General features: G+C 44.3%; 1 protein-coding gene across 3 annotated transcripts; it reads right to left on the bottom strand.

The window, feature by feature from the left end:
* Positions 1 to 6,875: 6,875 nt before the first annotated feature.
* On the bottom strand, positions 6,876 to 15,232 carry LOC308424073 (PRAME family member 8-like). 3 transcript variants are annotated; one of them, XM_080920960.1, is made up of 5 exons: positions 15,114 to 15,232; positions 12,710 to 12,773; positions 11,228 to 11,540; positions 10,191 to 10,778; positions 6,876 to 9,310 (listed from the first exon to the last, which is right to left on the bottom strand). In XM_080920960.1, the coding sequence occupies exons 3-5, from the start codon at positions 11,512 to 11,514 to the stop codon at positions 8,743 to 8,745; spliced, it is 1,443 nt and encodes a 480-aa protein (XP_080777086.1). In that variant the 5' UTR covers positions 11,515 to 11,540; positions 12,710 to 12,773; positions 15,114 to 15,232; the 3' UTR covers positions 6,876 to 8,742. The 3 variants fall into 3 exon arrangements, with proteins under 3 accessions (XP_080777086.1, XP_080777087.1, XP_080777085.1); XM_080920961.1 differs by lacking the exon at positions 15,114 to 15,232 and adding an exon at positions 12,869 to 13,008; XM_080920959.1 differs by lacking the exon at positions 12,710 to 12,773 and having other exon boundaries at positions 15,114 to 15,229.
* Between the last annotated feature and the right edge of the window lie 591 nt (positions 15,233 to 15,823).

Here is a 15,823-nt window from a genome sequence, read left to right as displayed (position 1 = left end):
CATTTCACTGGTAAATTGTCTTCACTATTTTGTTTTATGGAACTCAGCATCCATGTACAACAACATTTAAACGTGGTAATATTGTCATTTATTTACATTAGGTGTCTGTGCACATAACTCAACATTAGTTCCATCACAGTATGAGGAGTCAGCCCTCCCTCTCCATTATATGGGTGTCCTGAATTAACCTCAGATTATCATGCTTCACCCACTGAGCAATCATGGAGAAAAAAAAAGAACAGATATAACACTAAATTATTTATAGGTACCTGATTATACAGACAGAAGGAAACAGTGGACAGGCTCACCAGTGGACAATTGTCGTGCAGATTCTAAGGACAGGCAATCCTTTAGGACAGGGCAGGGACCTTTGTCCATCCCCTGAAGGCATTTACATGCAGATGGCCAGACAGTGGTTGGGAGCTCTGAAGAATAAGGTGCCACATTCAGGTGGCCTACAAAGTGGGTTTGGCTGTATCTGTCAGAGATCCCATCAATCTATAAGTGGAAGGAAAACTAGGAGAACTCCAAGGCCAGCCTAGACGTCATTAAAAAGAAAGACGATGGAAAAGAAGGATGCTCATCCCTTATTCTTTTGTAGTTTGTCCTCTTTGTTCTGCTTCAGCCACCCTGTTGTTGGACTGTGTCTTGAAGACTCTGCAGTTTTAGATCAGCAGGTCCTTTGAGGCACTGCTGACCCTCGTGCCTCCACCTGGATGTATTCTTTGCACAACCATATGCATCTCAAAACTAAAATTAATGTGTGCTATTGTTTATTCATTTTTATATCACCCCAAAGAAATTCTTAAGAGTTTGCACCTGGAGAACAATCGGGCATCTCCTGAACTATTTCTTAATGTATTTCCATGACTAGGTAAAATAAAATAATATCTTTAATTTTCCAAGACAGAGTTTTTTGTGTAGCTCTTGCTGTCTGGAACTAGTTCTGTACACCCAGCTGGAATCAATTCCACAGAGATCCTCATGCCTCTGCCTTCCTGGTGCTGTGAAAAAATGAATGTTCCACCTAAATCCTGCTTAATCATAATTAAATTAATCATTAATAGCCTGACTTTATTCCAGGTATGATCTGGCTTCTTATACTGATAGCCTGAGAATTCCCTAGGTAACCCGGGATGGCCACTATCAGAGGAACCCAGCTGCCCTTGCCTCCTGGGTGCTGAAACAATAAATGTGGGTCAACATGCCTGGTCTCGTCTGTTTCAATTGGTTTAGAAAACAAAACAGCCCAGAGACCATATAATCAACTTTGTCCATAGGGCTGCCATGGGTTTGCAACACTCCTGCTTTTGCCTCCCTGGTACAATGCCCAGGCTGGCTCAACAACAGACGTTTATTTAATCTGCCCATCTGAGGAAGCACGGAGACGTTTCTGTGAGACACCTCAGGCAACATGCCATGCTGTGAGATTTCAGAGGGTGGATTGTGTCATGTCTCATGTGCTCACTGACTGAAGATGCAGATCAACTTGGTAGAACTCTCAGACCCACAGGTGGTCAGGCTAAACTATGACTCTGCTCCGGACTCCAGAATTCCAGACCTCTGATTGGCAGCTCCTCTGGGGCTCTGTTGCTGTTACTGTGACAGGTCCTGGTGTATCGAACTCTGGTTAAGAACCAGTACGTAGCCAGATTGCTGTGTATTTGTGGTTCTCAGTCCTGTGCCTCCCAGAGGCCTGTGAGCACCAGCAGGCCTGCCCTCTGCTGAAATAGATAAGGACCTTTGGAGGGACATACCCAGTTTTCAGCAATGATTTCCAGTCCTAAGACAGACTTCTGAATCCAGGCCCAGCCCATAACCTACCTCTCTATGAAGCCAGCAGATTGAGAAGTACAGGCTGGAGGATCAAGATCCTGTTCATCCCATTTTTCTATATCTTGTATATGAAAGCAGCCTGGAATACAGGTCATTCTGTTTAGGAAGATGTAATCTCAGAAAGTGAGTTCTAGGACAGCCAAGAATCCCCAGTCTTTCTGGGGGAAAAAAAAATGTCTCAAGAAACAGAGCAAAAGAATAATCAAAATATCACAAATTAGTAAATGAAACTGAACGACTATTATAAGGCAAAGAAAGCAACATTCGGGGAAAGGGGCAGGCTAAACACTGGGAATTTTTTGTTACAAAATCCTCATCTGATAGAAGGCTAATATCCAAAATATATAAAGGACTTAAAAACCTAGATAACTACAATCTAAAGAATCCAATTAAAAATGGTGTACAGAGTTTTTAAAAAGCTAATTCTACTTCTTTTCAACTTTTTCTTGGGTCTCTGTGAGTTTCACAACACTCACTTCAACTCCTCGTCCCCTCATATCTACCCTCTGCCCTTGCACCTTCTCTCCAAAAAACAACAACAACAACAACAACAACAACAACAAAAAGAGAAACATAAAGCATAGCAAACAGCTTGTGGCAGCTGTGGTGTGTCCCACAATATACCACTCTGTCCACACTTTTTGTGGTTATCCTCAGGCTGTTCTTTGGGAGGCTGTTTTATGATCTTGTTCTGGATTTTATAGTCTGTCCCTAAAGCTGGTGTCTTAGGGCCTAGTTTCTGAGACTTATGGTCTGTTTCCTGGAGCTGGTGCCTTATGGCCTTTTTGAAAATCAGGCCTGGTCCTCAAAATGGAGACAAATGGGGTCCTTAAATGGGGACAAATGGGGTTTATATTGTCCTTTCGAGTCAAGCCTGCTTCGAATGTCACATTTAATCAGGCTGTGGTAAATTGCCCAGTATGATTCAAGCATACTTTACCTAGAAACATGTTTATACTAATTATTAGAAAGAATGTATAAAACTGGAGAGATGGTTCAGTGGTTAAGAGCACTGACTGCTCTTTCAGAGGTCCTGAGTTCAAATCCCTGCAACCACATGGTGGCTCACAACCATCTGTAATGGGGTCTGATGCCCTTTTCTGGTGTATCTGAAGACAGTGACAGTATAGTTATATATGATGAATAAATACACCTTTTAAAAATATATATGGCTGTGTTTTATTCTGTTCTTTTATCAGTCCCAGGGTTCTTCAAAGTTAGTTCAAGGTCACAAAATACTTAATGTAGAATTTGGTCTTTGAGATGTTTGTCAAAGGTAGGAGAGGGTGGCTGGAAAGATGGTTCAGTGGTTAAGAGGACATACTTCCAGCAGTCATGGAGAACTCTTCCAGAGGTCCATGCTCAGAACTCACATGGTAGCTCACAACCATCTATAACTCCGGTTGCATGGAATCAGATGTCCTCTTCTGCCCTCCATGGGCACCAGGCACACATATACATACACTTACATGCATGTAAGCAAAACACTCGTACACACAAAACTAAAAGTACATATAATATATAAAGATATATATAACTTTCATTACTATTTATAAAATATAAAACACTTAACAAAAGTGGATCCAGATCATGGGGGTGGAAATCCTTTGTTTAAGCCCGGCAGTGGTGATGCATGCCTTGGATCCTAGCACCTTGGAGGCAGAGGTAGGTGGAGCACTCAGTTTGAGGCCAGCCTGGTCTACAGAGTTCCAAGACAGCCAGGGCTACACAGAGAATCCCTGTCTCAAATTTATTCCCTGCCCCCCCCCCAAAAAAAAAAAGAAAAAGAAAGACCTTCATTTATCAGAGGGATAATTAGAAGCACTTGAAAGCAAAGAGGCACTTAAACTCACAGAGGTCTGCCTGCATCTACCTCCCCAGTCCGGGATTAAAGTGTGGGGAGGGTTTTACTATTGCTGCCTTCTTTCCATTTGTTGATTTGGCCACAGGGAAGACTAAGCCAAGGAAGGTCTAAAACAAAAGAAAACAAAATGCTAGATTTCTCTTCCAGTCTCTCCTCCTGCGTCCCCCAGACTCCAAAGAAGCACGGGATGTCCCCGTGCCATAGGAGCATCCCTGTTCAAGCTTCCCAGGTGGCTCTGGGTGCAGGTGTATGACTCTGTATGACTTATGAGTTTGTTATTTGCACACTGGCTTTGAGACAGTGACTGCAACCATGTCATCTTAAGTTAACAGTTCTACTTCCTCAGCCCCTAAATGGTGGAGTGGACAAGTGGCACAACAGGATACAATGATGATGATGGTGGTGGTGGTGGTGGTGGTGGTGGTGGTGGTGGTGGTGGTGGTGGAGAAGAGGAGAAAGAAGAGGAGGAAGAGGGGGAGGAGGAGGAGGAGGAGGAGGAGGAGGAGGAGGAAGTGATGACACAATATGCACACTTTCTCTTCAGCTTTTCTATGGGGGATGTGGACATGTGACCTTCTTATACACATCAAGACCTAGGGAGGGGATTGTCTTCCTTAATTATAGAGGGACAGCGCTCAGCTTTCAGGCTTCATTGTACCAGCTCCCCAGCTGAATAGAATTAAGAGGAGCAGTGGTTAGAACAGAGGTGAACTTGTGTCCACTTGCACACTTATGAAAGGTTCCCCATACTGCTAGGAAAGGTAGTTTGGCTTCAAGTCTAACAGATAGTGAGTGAAATGGGGGTAAACTGAGGTTTCCGCCCGTGAAGGAGTAGCAACTCTGGCTCTTAAGTCCTATGATGAGGGAGACTGGCTTCTTAAGCCTCGAAGGATGCTTCCTAAGAAGCCTGCAGACTGAAGATCTACAAGGATGAGCTTCCAGACCTCAGCCACACTGCTGGAGCTGGAAATGCACATGCTGCAAAAGGGATGAAGCCTTGGCCGTGTCTGCTCTGAAGAACCTGCACATGGAGCAATTCCCATCACTGGTCATGGATGCATCCACTGGCAAACAACCTACCATCCTAAGGGCAATGGTGGCAGCCTGACCTGTGTGGTGCCTTTAATGAAGATGGCCTACCTGAAGCCTTTTGAGGCTGAGCTGGGTTAGACTGCTGACCCAGAAGATTCATCCCAAGGTAAGCAAGACTCACATATGCAAGAACGCAGGAAAGGGACAAATATAAACAGAACTGGGGGTCAAAGTGGATCAGAGATTCCTGAGGGACCTAACTTGAACGACTGTCAAAGACCAACTTTGGCACCAGAGGATAAGCTGAGGCAGCCACTGGGGATCAGTGCTTAGAGCTGCCGGAGGGGGTTGGATCCAGATACCTACAGGGGCTGCTGACAGAGGCAGCCAGCAATTAGACAAGTTATTCAGCAGGCTTTTCTCTGAAGGAACAAAGCACACAGTGGTACACAGAAAGACAGACAGACATTATCCAGAGAGCGAGAAACTTTGAGAACATTCAGCCCTAAATGGGACATCTCCATCAAATTCCTCCCCTCAGAGGTCAGGGGACCTGGCAAAAAAGAAGGTGCGAAGAGTAAGAATCAGAGGGTTTGGGGGACACCAAGAAAACAAGGCCCTCTAAATTAGCATGAGCAAGCACATCATGAACTCACAGAAGCAGCATGCATAGGCTTAGACAGGTCTGCACCAGGTCCTCTACACTTACATGATCGCTTCCAGTTTAGTGTTTGTATGGGATTCCTCAGTTTATCTTTGATTCTTATGCCTTCTCTTGTCCTTTTCCTTCTGTTGGTTTGTCCTGCCCAACTTCAACATCATAGCTCTTATCTTCTTATATTTTGCAATAAATGAAGGCTGGAGAGATGGCTCAGAGGTTAAGAGCACTGACTGTTCTACCAGAGGTCCTGAGTTCAATTCCCAGCAACCACATGGTGGCTCACAACCATCTGTAATGAGATCCAATGCCCTCTTCTGGTGTGTCTGAGGACAGCTACAGTGTACTCACATACTGGAAGGAAGGAAGGAAGGAAGGAAGGGAGGGAGGGAGGAAGGAAGGAAGGAAGGAAGGAAGGAAGGAAGGAAGGAAGGAAGGAAGGAAGGAAGGAAGGAAAAAACACTAAGGTAAATGTTAAAAATTGAACTGCCAATCGTTCCTGCTGGATATACTGTTTTCTCCAATGGACTGGGCACATCAATCACTCCAACGCAGGCCTCATGTTCAGGACCAGTTGACCAACCTGTAATGAACTCCACAGAATTTTCTGTGCTTTTACTTGGTTACAATTTGGTAGTGGATGAGGGGTTAGGTGGTGGACAAAGAACTTAAATGTTGCATGAGTGGGGGGGGGGGGGGAAGACCTAAAAGGACTTGGAGGAGGGGAAGAATATAATATTTAAAGCAAAATGTTTTTTAAGTTTAAAAAAAAAGAGAGAGGAATAGCCTTATCACCGCCTGAGTGTGGGTTAGTTGTATCCCCCATTAAGTCCCTGTGTGGAGAGGTAGGATCCAGCTTGAGCAGCCTGGAGGAGTGCCTCGTGCCTGACTCCAGCCTCCTCTGAAGCCTGAAAGACCTTTGGAATCCTACTTGCTCTATCAGTAGCTTCCAGTCCCCACGCTGCCCACCGCACTCCATCTTCCTCCAAACAAAAGACATCGCCAAGGCACTCCAGGCAAAACAGCTTCATTACTAGGCATGGTAACCTTTGCCTTTAATCCTAACACTCCAAAGGCAGGAGAGAAACAATCTCTGAGCTCCAGGCCAATTTACTAGATTATTTAGTGTTTTATTTTGTGTTGGGGCTGTATGTGTGTGGATGACACAGCACTTGTCTTGGCCCACATATAGACCAGAAGACACTTTCAGAAGCCTCTGCTGTTCTATGTGGATCCTGTTAGGCTTGGTAGTAGGGGGTCTTTCACCCAATGAGCTATCTCCTACTCATTTTTACTAATCCTCTTGATTAGCAGTTACACTTGTGGGTATTGGGAATAGAACCCAGGTCCTCTGCAAGAACAGCCCATGCTCTTAAGTGAGCCTCTCCCCAGTCCTCCCCTGTATTTTTAACACATATACAAATGAAGAGAAATAGGGTGTGAAACAAAATTCTTTATTGCAACCAGATTATACACAGAGGGGTGCAATGGCTAGGCTTAGATACTTACTAACAAAATAAAACAGTTTACTTCTGGACATCTATAATGCAGTTCTTAAGGCCTGTCAATTCTTTAGGGGACAGGGACATCTACTGGAGCTTTTATTTTCAAAGGGACAGCCCTGAAAAATAGGGTCTCACATACACGTGACCTTCAAGCTCACCAAGGTGCCATACTTCAGTAATCTTAGCATTTAGAAGGTGGAGGCAGGAGGATTCAGGCCAGCCTGGGCAATATGTGACTACAGGAGAGAGAAATAAAGAGTGATAAAGCAATGTGGCTTACACTCTTGTTTCTTTTGCTCTGTGTTATCTTTGACTTTGCTTCGGCCATTTTTGATATGTCCACAGTACCTCCTAGTTTAATGTACTAGGCTGAATTCCTCTACTATTCCCCAAACCCCTCATAGGAGAATGCATTGCTCATTTTAGGTTGAAACTTTGTTCAGTAAAGCAATGAGCAGTCAAGTGGGACACAACAGATGCCCAGGCAAAAGGAAAAGAGGGAAGATGTCTGCTCTCAATTTCCTCTGATGCTGTAGTAGTCAGGGTTCTCTAAGGGCTAAAGGAGAAGAGCTGATTGCTCCATATGCATCAGGAACATATGCAGTTTATTAGACTGGCTTACCGGCTGTGGTCTACGCAGTCTGACAACGGCTGGCTCACAGTGAAAAGGCCAAGGATCTGGGAGTTGTTCATCCACAAAGCTCTGCAGTCCCAATCTGCTGCTATAATCCTAGAGCTTTCAGTCTATGTTAAAATCCTGAAGCAAATGAGTACTGCCCAGAGGAGGACAGACAGACAGACTTGGCAGCACAGCTTTCTTCTTCCGTATGTCTTTACATATGTTGCCAAGAGAAGGCATGGCCATGACTTAGGGTATGTGTTGTGTTTTGTCAAGTAATCTGATAAATCTTATACCTCACAGGAATATCCAGCATCTTGGGCTCTTGTTGTTACAGATGTAGTCAAGTTGACAATCAGGTTTGCCATCAGAGATGTCCCGATCTCAGGTGAGAGGTCAGACAACACAGGCTCTTCCCAGCTCAAGCCATAGGAAAATAGCAACACTGAATGGCCAAGAAGGGCACCAAAACATTGAAAATCTGGCCATTTTACTTTACAACTATCATATAGGAAAGAGAAAGTCATTCATTATCATGTCCTGACAGAACTCACTTATTTAGAAAGTGCAGAATTAGGCTGGAGAGCTGGCTCAGCAGCCAAGAGCACTTGTTCTTGCAGAAGACTCGGGATGGTTCACAGCCATCCAAAACTTCAGTCCAGGGAATCCAATGCTCACATCTGAACTCTACAGGCACCAAGGACACATATATGCAGGTAAACCACCCAGATATAAAATAAATAAATCTTAAAGAAAAAAAAGGGGGGGGCGGGCTAGAAAGATAGTTCAGTGATTAAGAGCACTGTCTGCTCTTCCAGAGGTCCTGAATTCAAATCCCAGCAACCACATGGTAGCTCACAACCATCTGTAATGTGACCCAGTGCCCTCTCCTGGTGTGTCTGAAGAGAGCAACAGTGTACTTATTATATATATAAAATAAATAAATAAAATCTGTAAGAGGGAAAAGAAGAGAATAAAAGGAAGAACAAACGAAAGAAAAGAGATGCAGAATTATCTTTTGATTCCATACACATCTGTCCTGGGCCCTTGTTCTTCACATGCTGTCTCTGCAGTCTAGCCCTACTGCACACCATTTGGGTTCCCAAACAAGGAGCCATGTGTGGCCATATGCTTTGGGTTCTCTTGATGAAAAAAAAACAAAAAAACAAAAAAAAAAAACCGTTCCTATGCTTTCATTTCTCAATATCAAAATCCAACCTGCCCCTATTTACTGCCGACAACGACAAAGTTTGGTCTCCAGGTCATAGACACAGCGCTGACAACATTCATGGCAGATATATGTAGCAAAGGAGACTTTTTTGGGATGCCTTACAGTAATGAGTGTCTCCATAAGCTCAGGACAAAGTTGGACAAATCTTCCCATAAGGACATCACCTGTGTCATCATAGCACTCCAGAGGGGCAGGATACAGCTCCTGGGTTAGCCGGCTCAGCTTAGCTGTATGAAGCAGAAGGTCCTTCAGAACAGCCATAGAGATGTCATTGTCATAGAAATTGACCCTGGTGAGCTGGGAGCACTGACTCAGGGCAGGCAGGAGGGCATTGAGCTGGGAGTCTACCATCCAACAGCCCTCCAATTCTAGGGTCTGCAGAGTGTCTGCAACACTCTTTAGGAGGTCATGGAAAGGCACAGGATGTAAGTCAATTAATTTCACAAGTCTCAGGTTCAGGTGTTTGAGCTGATGGAGGCTCTGACTCTGGGACAAGGAACTCAAGTCTAAATGTGAAAGCTTGCACATAGTAATGGACAGGGTCTCCAAAGGGGTCTTCAGATACCTAAGGAGAGATCAAATGATTAGTTCTGGCACATAGTGATAGAGATTTGGTATTAGGTTTGGTACAGAGGTAAAGGTGACCACTAGTCTTCAGGTCATTTGACTACATGATAGAGATCAATATCCAGGATGAAGTCTGGACATTATACTGGACAGGATACTGGACATTACTGGAGTCTCAAGAAAGAAGCCTGTCAGTATCAGTATGAGACTTACTTAGCCCATAAGTCTGTAGCTTCCACCACAAGCAAGGAGAGAACCTGTGCTAGCCACATTAGTCCAAGGCACAAACAGGAAGAACTAACCCATGAAAGATCCAGAAACATCTAGAACTGTCTTTTGTATAAATGATGTTCTGCCTCCCCCAGTACAGTCTCTGTTCTTATTTAAAGAACTGAGCTGCCCTCATCTACAGTGGTTGTAACTCATTTCTACCCATTTCTACTCAGGCCCTACTGGGCTCAAAAGAGCCTCTCACATGTGGGAATTCAGAGGGACATGTAACTGCTAAGCACAGAGTTTCCCCCAAGGACCTGTCCAAAATGTGGTCCTCTTCAGTTCTGGGCCCACTGCCCAAACCTATCCCCTTATCTTAGACAGAATTCCAAGGAGAAATACACACACATGCCTACTACATCGGACCTTCCCAGCTGGTCTTCTAGTAAGGCTGCTCTCTGAACATCTCCTACCCAGCATCTGCTTAATGACGGTCATGGAACAAACTGAGTTCTTGATTCAGTTAAAATGGAAACAAGAGCCTACTCAGATGTTGTAATGACTCCATCACTGTGACTCCACAGTGGGTGACTGACCTCAGCTGCCCTCTCTCTAAAATGTAGCAAAGGTTTGCTGTGGTAACAGAAACAGCTCTCCATCCTTACCTGAACAACTGTTTCATGTGCTCACTGGAAAAGTAGATGCCATTCATGGAGAGATGCTGGAGAGAGTTGAGTTTGGAGAACTGAGAAACAAACTTAGTGATACACTTCTGTATGTCTGAGGAGGTATTTAGAACCTTGAAGGTGTTCTTGTGAATCCGTGTTAAAAGGAGTTTTTGAAGGTTTCTCATCTGGTCCAGGTAAGACGCAAAATGCACCAGAGTGGACAGACTCCAACCTGTGTTCAGTTCCAATTCCTGGATGCTGTCTGGCTGGAATACCATCAAGACCTTCCTGACAGTGTACACAGGCAAAGCCCAAATCTGCATCTTCACACAGCACAGGCGTATGGAACTTCTTCTCTGCTGAGCCCACTGTAACAAGTACGCTTGGTGTTCATTCAGATGGAACCTGAGGCAAAGGTCAGTGATCACCTTCAAACGCCGCCTCAGTGCATATCTGGGAAGGCGCTTTGCTATCTGCTTTTCACACACAGTCTCTGCTGGGTGGTCGCCATCCTCTGGTCCGACCCAAACATCCCAGAAGTCATGGTGCACATTCCTCAGGTCCAGCACTTGAAGCTTCCGCCTTCTGTAAGTAAAACAGGTAGAAGTGTCAGAAGATACAAAAAAGACGGAGAAATGACCAGCTTTTCTTCTGTATCTCTGATGCTGCCTGTTCCCTGCTGTCTTGTGCATGTCTGTGGTTTCCAGACAGCACCTAATGCCTCTAGGAGAGGGCTCTAAGTCTTAGCTGCATCTCGACACCTGTTCTGCTTCCTCCATTCAGTTACTCTTGACTTCTGCCTTGTCCACTTCCAGAACCTCTGCAAGAGTCAGGGAAAGATCCCACTGTGGCTACCGCTGCTTTAAACTGTGTTCTACACCAAGCTGTCCTGTATGTTTGGAATCAAAGGGGTTAAGGCTTCTGCAATCTTCCAAAATGACAGCCCCAGAAGCTTCTGATCTACCTTTGACTCTCCCCTACTCCAGATGTCTCCTCCCTGTACCCTACTATCCCCCTACCTGAGGCTTGCTTACCTGGGAAGAACCTTCTGTGTCCACAGCATATCTACTCCATCCAGCACAGCCTTCAAGATCTCCAGTTGAGGAATCTTCATCAGGGTCCCCAGAGGGAGGAAGGGAAAGGGCCACACTGCCACCATGGCCCTCAGGACATTAGTTTGTCTGTGACTGAAGGCTTCCTTGAACAGCAGTGGGAAGAGCGCCCTGGGCAGGTACTGCAGAGAAGAGATGGCCAGGGCCTCATCCTTCAGTAGTCGCTGTACTGCCAGCTGCAGGAGTGCGGGCGGGTCCTGGACACACATCCTTCAGATCTTCAGTCTGAAGGAACCTGGTGAAGCATACAGGAGGCTCTGTCATAAGAAACCCTACATCTCACCTGTCTTGGTTACTTACTGTTCTATTATGGCAATGAGACGCCATGATGAAGGCAACTTAAACCATTTAACTGGGGGCCTGCTCACAGTTTCAGAGGGCTAATCCATGATCATCAGGGTACGTAGGCATGACACTAGAACAGTAGCTGAAAGCTTATAATCCCATCAAGCACACAACGAAAAGAGGGCCTGGCAGAAATTTTTGAAACCTCAAAGCCCACCCCTAGTGACATACCTTCTCCAACAAGGCCACATCTCCTAATTCTTCCTAACCAGTCCACCAACTGGGAACCAAACATTCACATCACATAACACAGGGCCATACCTTCCCAACTGTCCTACCTACATCTAGCCACTGTCCCTCCAAATTCAATTTCTACTGGGAAAAAGTACTCAGGAACCTAAGAGCTGACCCCATCTTTTTACAGCAATAGGGACACTGATCATCCTTCAAGATGCTCACGGGAATGTTTCATGACAAACATTCCCATATTCTGCTTGTTTTAGCTGGTTTTTTTTTTTTTTAATGTGCACTGGTGTTTTGCCTACATGTATGTCTGTATGAGATCCTAGAGTTTAAGACACTTGTGAGCTGCCATATATAGCTGCTGGGCATTGAACCCGGGTCCTTTAGAAGAGCAGCCAGTGCTCTTAAGTGCTAAGCCATCTCTCCAGCCCCTATTATTCTTTTTAGATTCATTTATTTTACTTGCATGCGCTTATGTGCACCACATGTGTGCCTGTTGAATCCCTGGTACTATATTACAGATGGTAATGAGCCATCATGTAAGTGCTGGGGATTGAGCCTGGGTCCTGTGCAAGGGCTATTAGGTGCTCTTAACTGCTGAGCCGTCTCTCCAGCCCCCAGTATTTTGCTTCTGATGAACTGAACCTGCCTGGGAAAGCCTGAAGGTCTGTAAGATGTGGGTCACCATTACTTGTTACTTTCAAAGCTTTAGAACCTCATGTAGGGTTCTCAGCTTTATCACACTATTCCAGACACTGAGGCAGGAGGCCATTAGACGTGCGTCAGCCTACGGTGTCTTGAATGTAAAAGAAGCTTTCATAAGCAGTTCTCAAACCATGTATATATCCCTGCCTGTAGAGTGTCTAGGAGACTGACCTTGGGAAGAAGACGCTGCTGCACACAGACTACACAGAAGAGGGTTTCTATGTTCTTATAGAGTCTGGGGGAAGAGACAGATGGAAAATAAAAAACAAACAAACAAAAACAAACAAACAAAAAAAAACTTCCAGCTATACTTTTAACTTTTTTACTTACCTTTTAAAAAAGATTTATGTATATTAGTGCTCTATCTGCATGTACACCTGCACACCAGAAGAGGGCATCAGATCTCATTACAGAGGGTTGTGAGCCACCATTTGGTTGTTGGGAATTGGTCCTCTGGAAGAGCAGTCAGTGATCTTACCTGCTGAGCCATCTCTCCAGTCCCTTTGTCTTTTAGAAAGTGTTAAAAAAAAAAAAAAAAAAAAAAAAGGTCTTACTTGTTCTCCAAGCTGGTGTGGAAACAGCTGTGAAATCAGAGCTGCCCTTGGTGGATGGAACTCATTATGTATGTAGCCTAGGCTTGCCTGCAAACTCAACATCTCCCTTCCTATCTCTAGGGGTGGAGTGTGTGTTTTGGCTACAATACCTGACTAGTGAACTCTATTTTGAAAATATTTCACTGCTGCAAGGCATGCAAGAGCCTCCCCAGAACTTTGGAAGAAGAGAAGTAGGAAGGATCCAGGTGGTTTTAGTCTTAGTCTGTACAGAGTTTCTGATAAATCCAAGTGGCGAGTCTCAAAACAAAGAACTAGAGATGTGGCTAAGCAGTGAAGAGCACTGACTGCTCTTCCAAAGGACCTGAGTTTGGTTCCTAGCACCCACCTGGTGGCTCACAGCCATCTGTAACTTCAGTACCAGATCTGCCCTCTTCTGGCCACCAAAGACAGCAGGCTTACACCCATATGGAGATACATATGCAGGCAAAACACCCATACACAAAATTAAAAACAAAAAAACTAATAATAATAATAATAATAATAATAATAATAATAATTTTGAGACATGGTTGTTTGGTTGTGGGGCTTGACCCCAGGGCCTGGCCACACTAGACAAGCACTCTGCCATTAAGCTGAATTCCCAACTCACTCATTTCATTTTATGTAGACAAGGTCACCCAAGCTAGCCCAGAACTAGAGATCATTATCCATTGTGTTCCTAGTGCTGGAAAGTCAAAAGTATGTTAACAGCCCACCTGCCTTCTTTGGTTTTAATTTGGGACATGTCTAATTAAATTAGCAAGGCTGAACCAACTACATTCCTACAGCTTCAGTCCCCAGATGAGATGGGACTTGCATCCTATCAAACCTATTAATCCCAACACCAAGGAAGCAGGAGAGGCAGGCAGGTCTCTGTGAGTTTGAGGCCAGCCTGGTCTACAGTGCTAGCTCCAGGACAGCCTGGGATAAACAAGAAACCTTGTCTGTGAAAAATAAAATAAAAAAGAAAGGAAAAAAAAAATAAAGAAAACAAGCCTCAATTTGTATTTCAAATTTCAAAACACTAATTTATGAAGTATAATTTAAGGAATTACAAGCTAACTGATCAAATGTAGAGTTGGAAAGTCAGGAGTTTGATTGAAACCAGCCTAAGCATAAATGAGACTCTACCTTTAAGAAAGTTTAAAGTCAGTAGGCAACACTCACTGGACATGGTAATACATGCCTTAAATCCAAACACTCAAGAAGCAGAGGCAGGTGGATCTCTGTGAGTTCCAGGATACCTACAGAGTAAGTTCCAGGGCAGCCAGGGCTACAGAGAAATTCTTAAAAAAAAAAAAAAGTATGCAAATAAATAAGTAAATAAATAAAATCCAAACACTGAGAAGATGGAATTAAAGGGATCAGATAAGACCATATCTTCAAAATAAAATGAAATTAAATTAAAATTTAAAAATGTAAAGTCAGATATGATGAGACAGTTTATAACCTGGGTCCTTGGCTACATAAGACTCCATTTGAAATAAAATTTCTATGTGAATTCCATATCAACATGTTCTACATGTGACCTTGTCTCTAAAAAGAAAAAGAAACATTAAAATAAGCCTTAAAAATTGAAACATTCAGAAGGGTGAAGCCAATCTGAGCTACAGACTAAGGCCACATCTAAGAAAGGAAAATAAATTTTAACTTGACATAAACCAAAGTATAATTCTAGATATTCCATTAACTCTTAGCTTGTAGTTCCAGTTTAGGGAGGCAGAAGCAAAAATGCCAGGTAATTTAAAAGCACTCTTGGCTGATTTACGTTCTAGGTGAGCCTGGGCAGCAAAGTAAGGCCGTATCTAAAATAAAATAAATAAATGTAACCACCTAATTAAGTTCGAAGATGATGGCAAACTTCACTATTAGTAAACTCAATGCCTGCGATCTGTTCCTGTGAAGAAATCAGAGTTCCTCTGGCATCTTGGGTCGAGTGCCCCTCAATCAAAACCGTGCCTTTATGGAGGTGACTGACTTACCAGAAATGACAACTAATGACAGAACTCAGAATCCCAGCAGGTCCAGGCGGTCACTCCAAGTTCAGACTCCAAAGCCGAATCTTCCCGAGCTTCTCTGGAGCTTTTTTATCCATCTTCTCTTCAAACTTCCGGCCTGAGGCGTTTTCACCCGCATCCCGTCTCACACTTCCGGCCTGAAGCTTATTTCCTCCGGGTTCCGTTCTCACACTTCCGGTCCGAAGCCTTTCTCCTCCCCCGCCTCCCCCGCGTATCTGCATTACATTTCCGGTGTATAGCCCCGCCTGTCAACCACCAGCTGTCCGCTGATTGGATGACTGAGCTTCCGCCACGTCTGGGCGTTTTCTGTCCCTGTATTGATTGACTACAGATTCTCCGTGGAAAAAAAAAAAAGAAAGAAAGAAAGAAAGAAAAATAAAGCCTAGGAAGCCTCGCGCCGCCCCAGAGAAGCAGATGCTGGCGGATCTCTGTTGAGGTAACGCCAAGTTCACTGAGAGGAGGGGGAAAAATCCTGAAAGCCGCGAGAAATGGTGCACGCCTTTAATCCCAGAACCGGGTGGCCGCTTCAGGCGGCGCATCCCTGTGATTTGCAGAGCAGCCGCCTGCTCTACGGAGAGTTCCAAGTACAGCCAGGACTTCATAGTAAGACTATGTCTATAATAATAGTGATAATAAAAACCTGAGACTCCGTGAAAGCCCAAAGCTGATGCGTG

The sequence above is a fragment of the Micromys minutus genome, assembly GCF_963924665.1.
Source record: "Micromys minutus genome assembly, chromosome: 9".
In the NCBI taxonomy this organism is placed as follows: Eukaryota; Metazoa; Chordata; class Mammalia; order Rodentia; family Muridae; genus Micromys; species Micromys minutus.
This window is presented reverse-complemented; position numbering and strand designations above follow the sequence as displayed.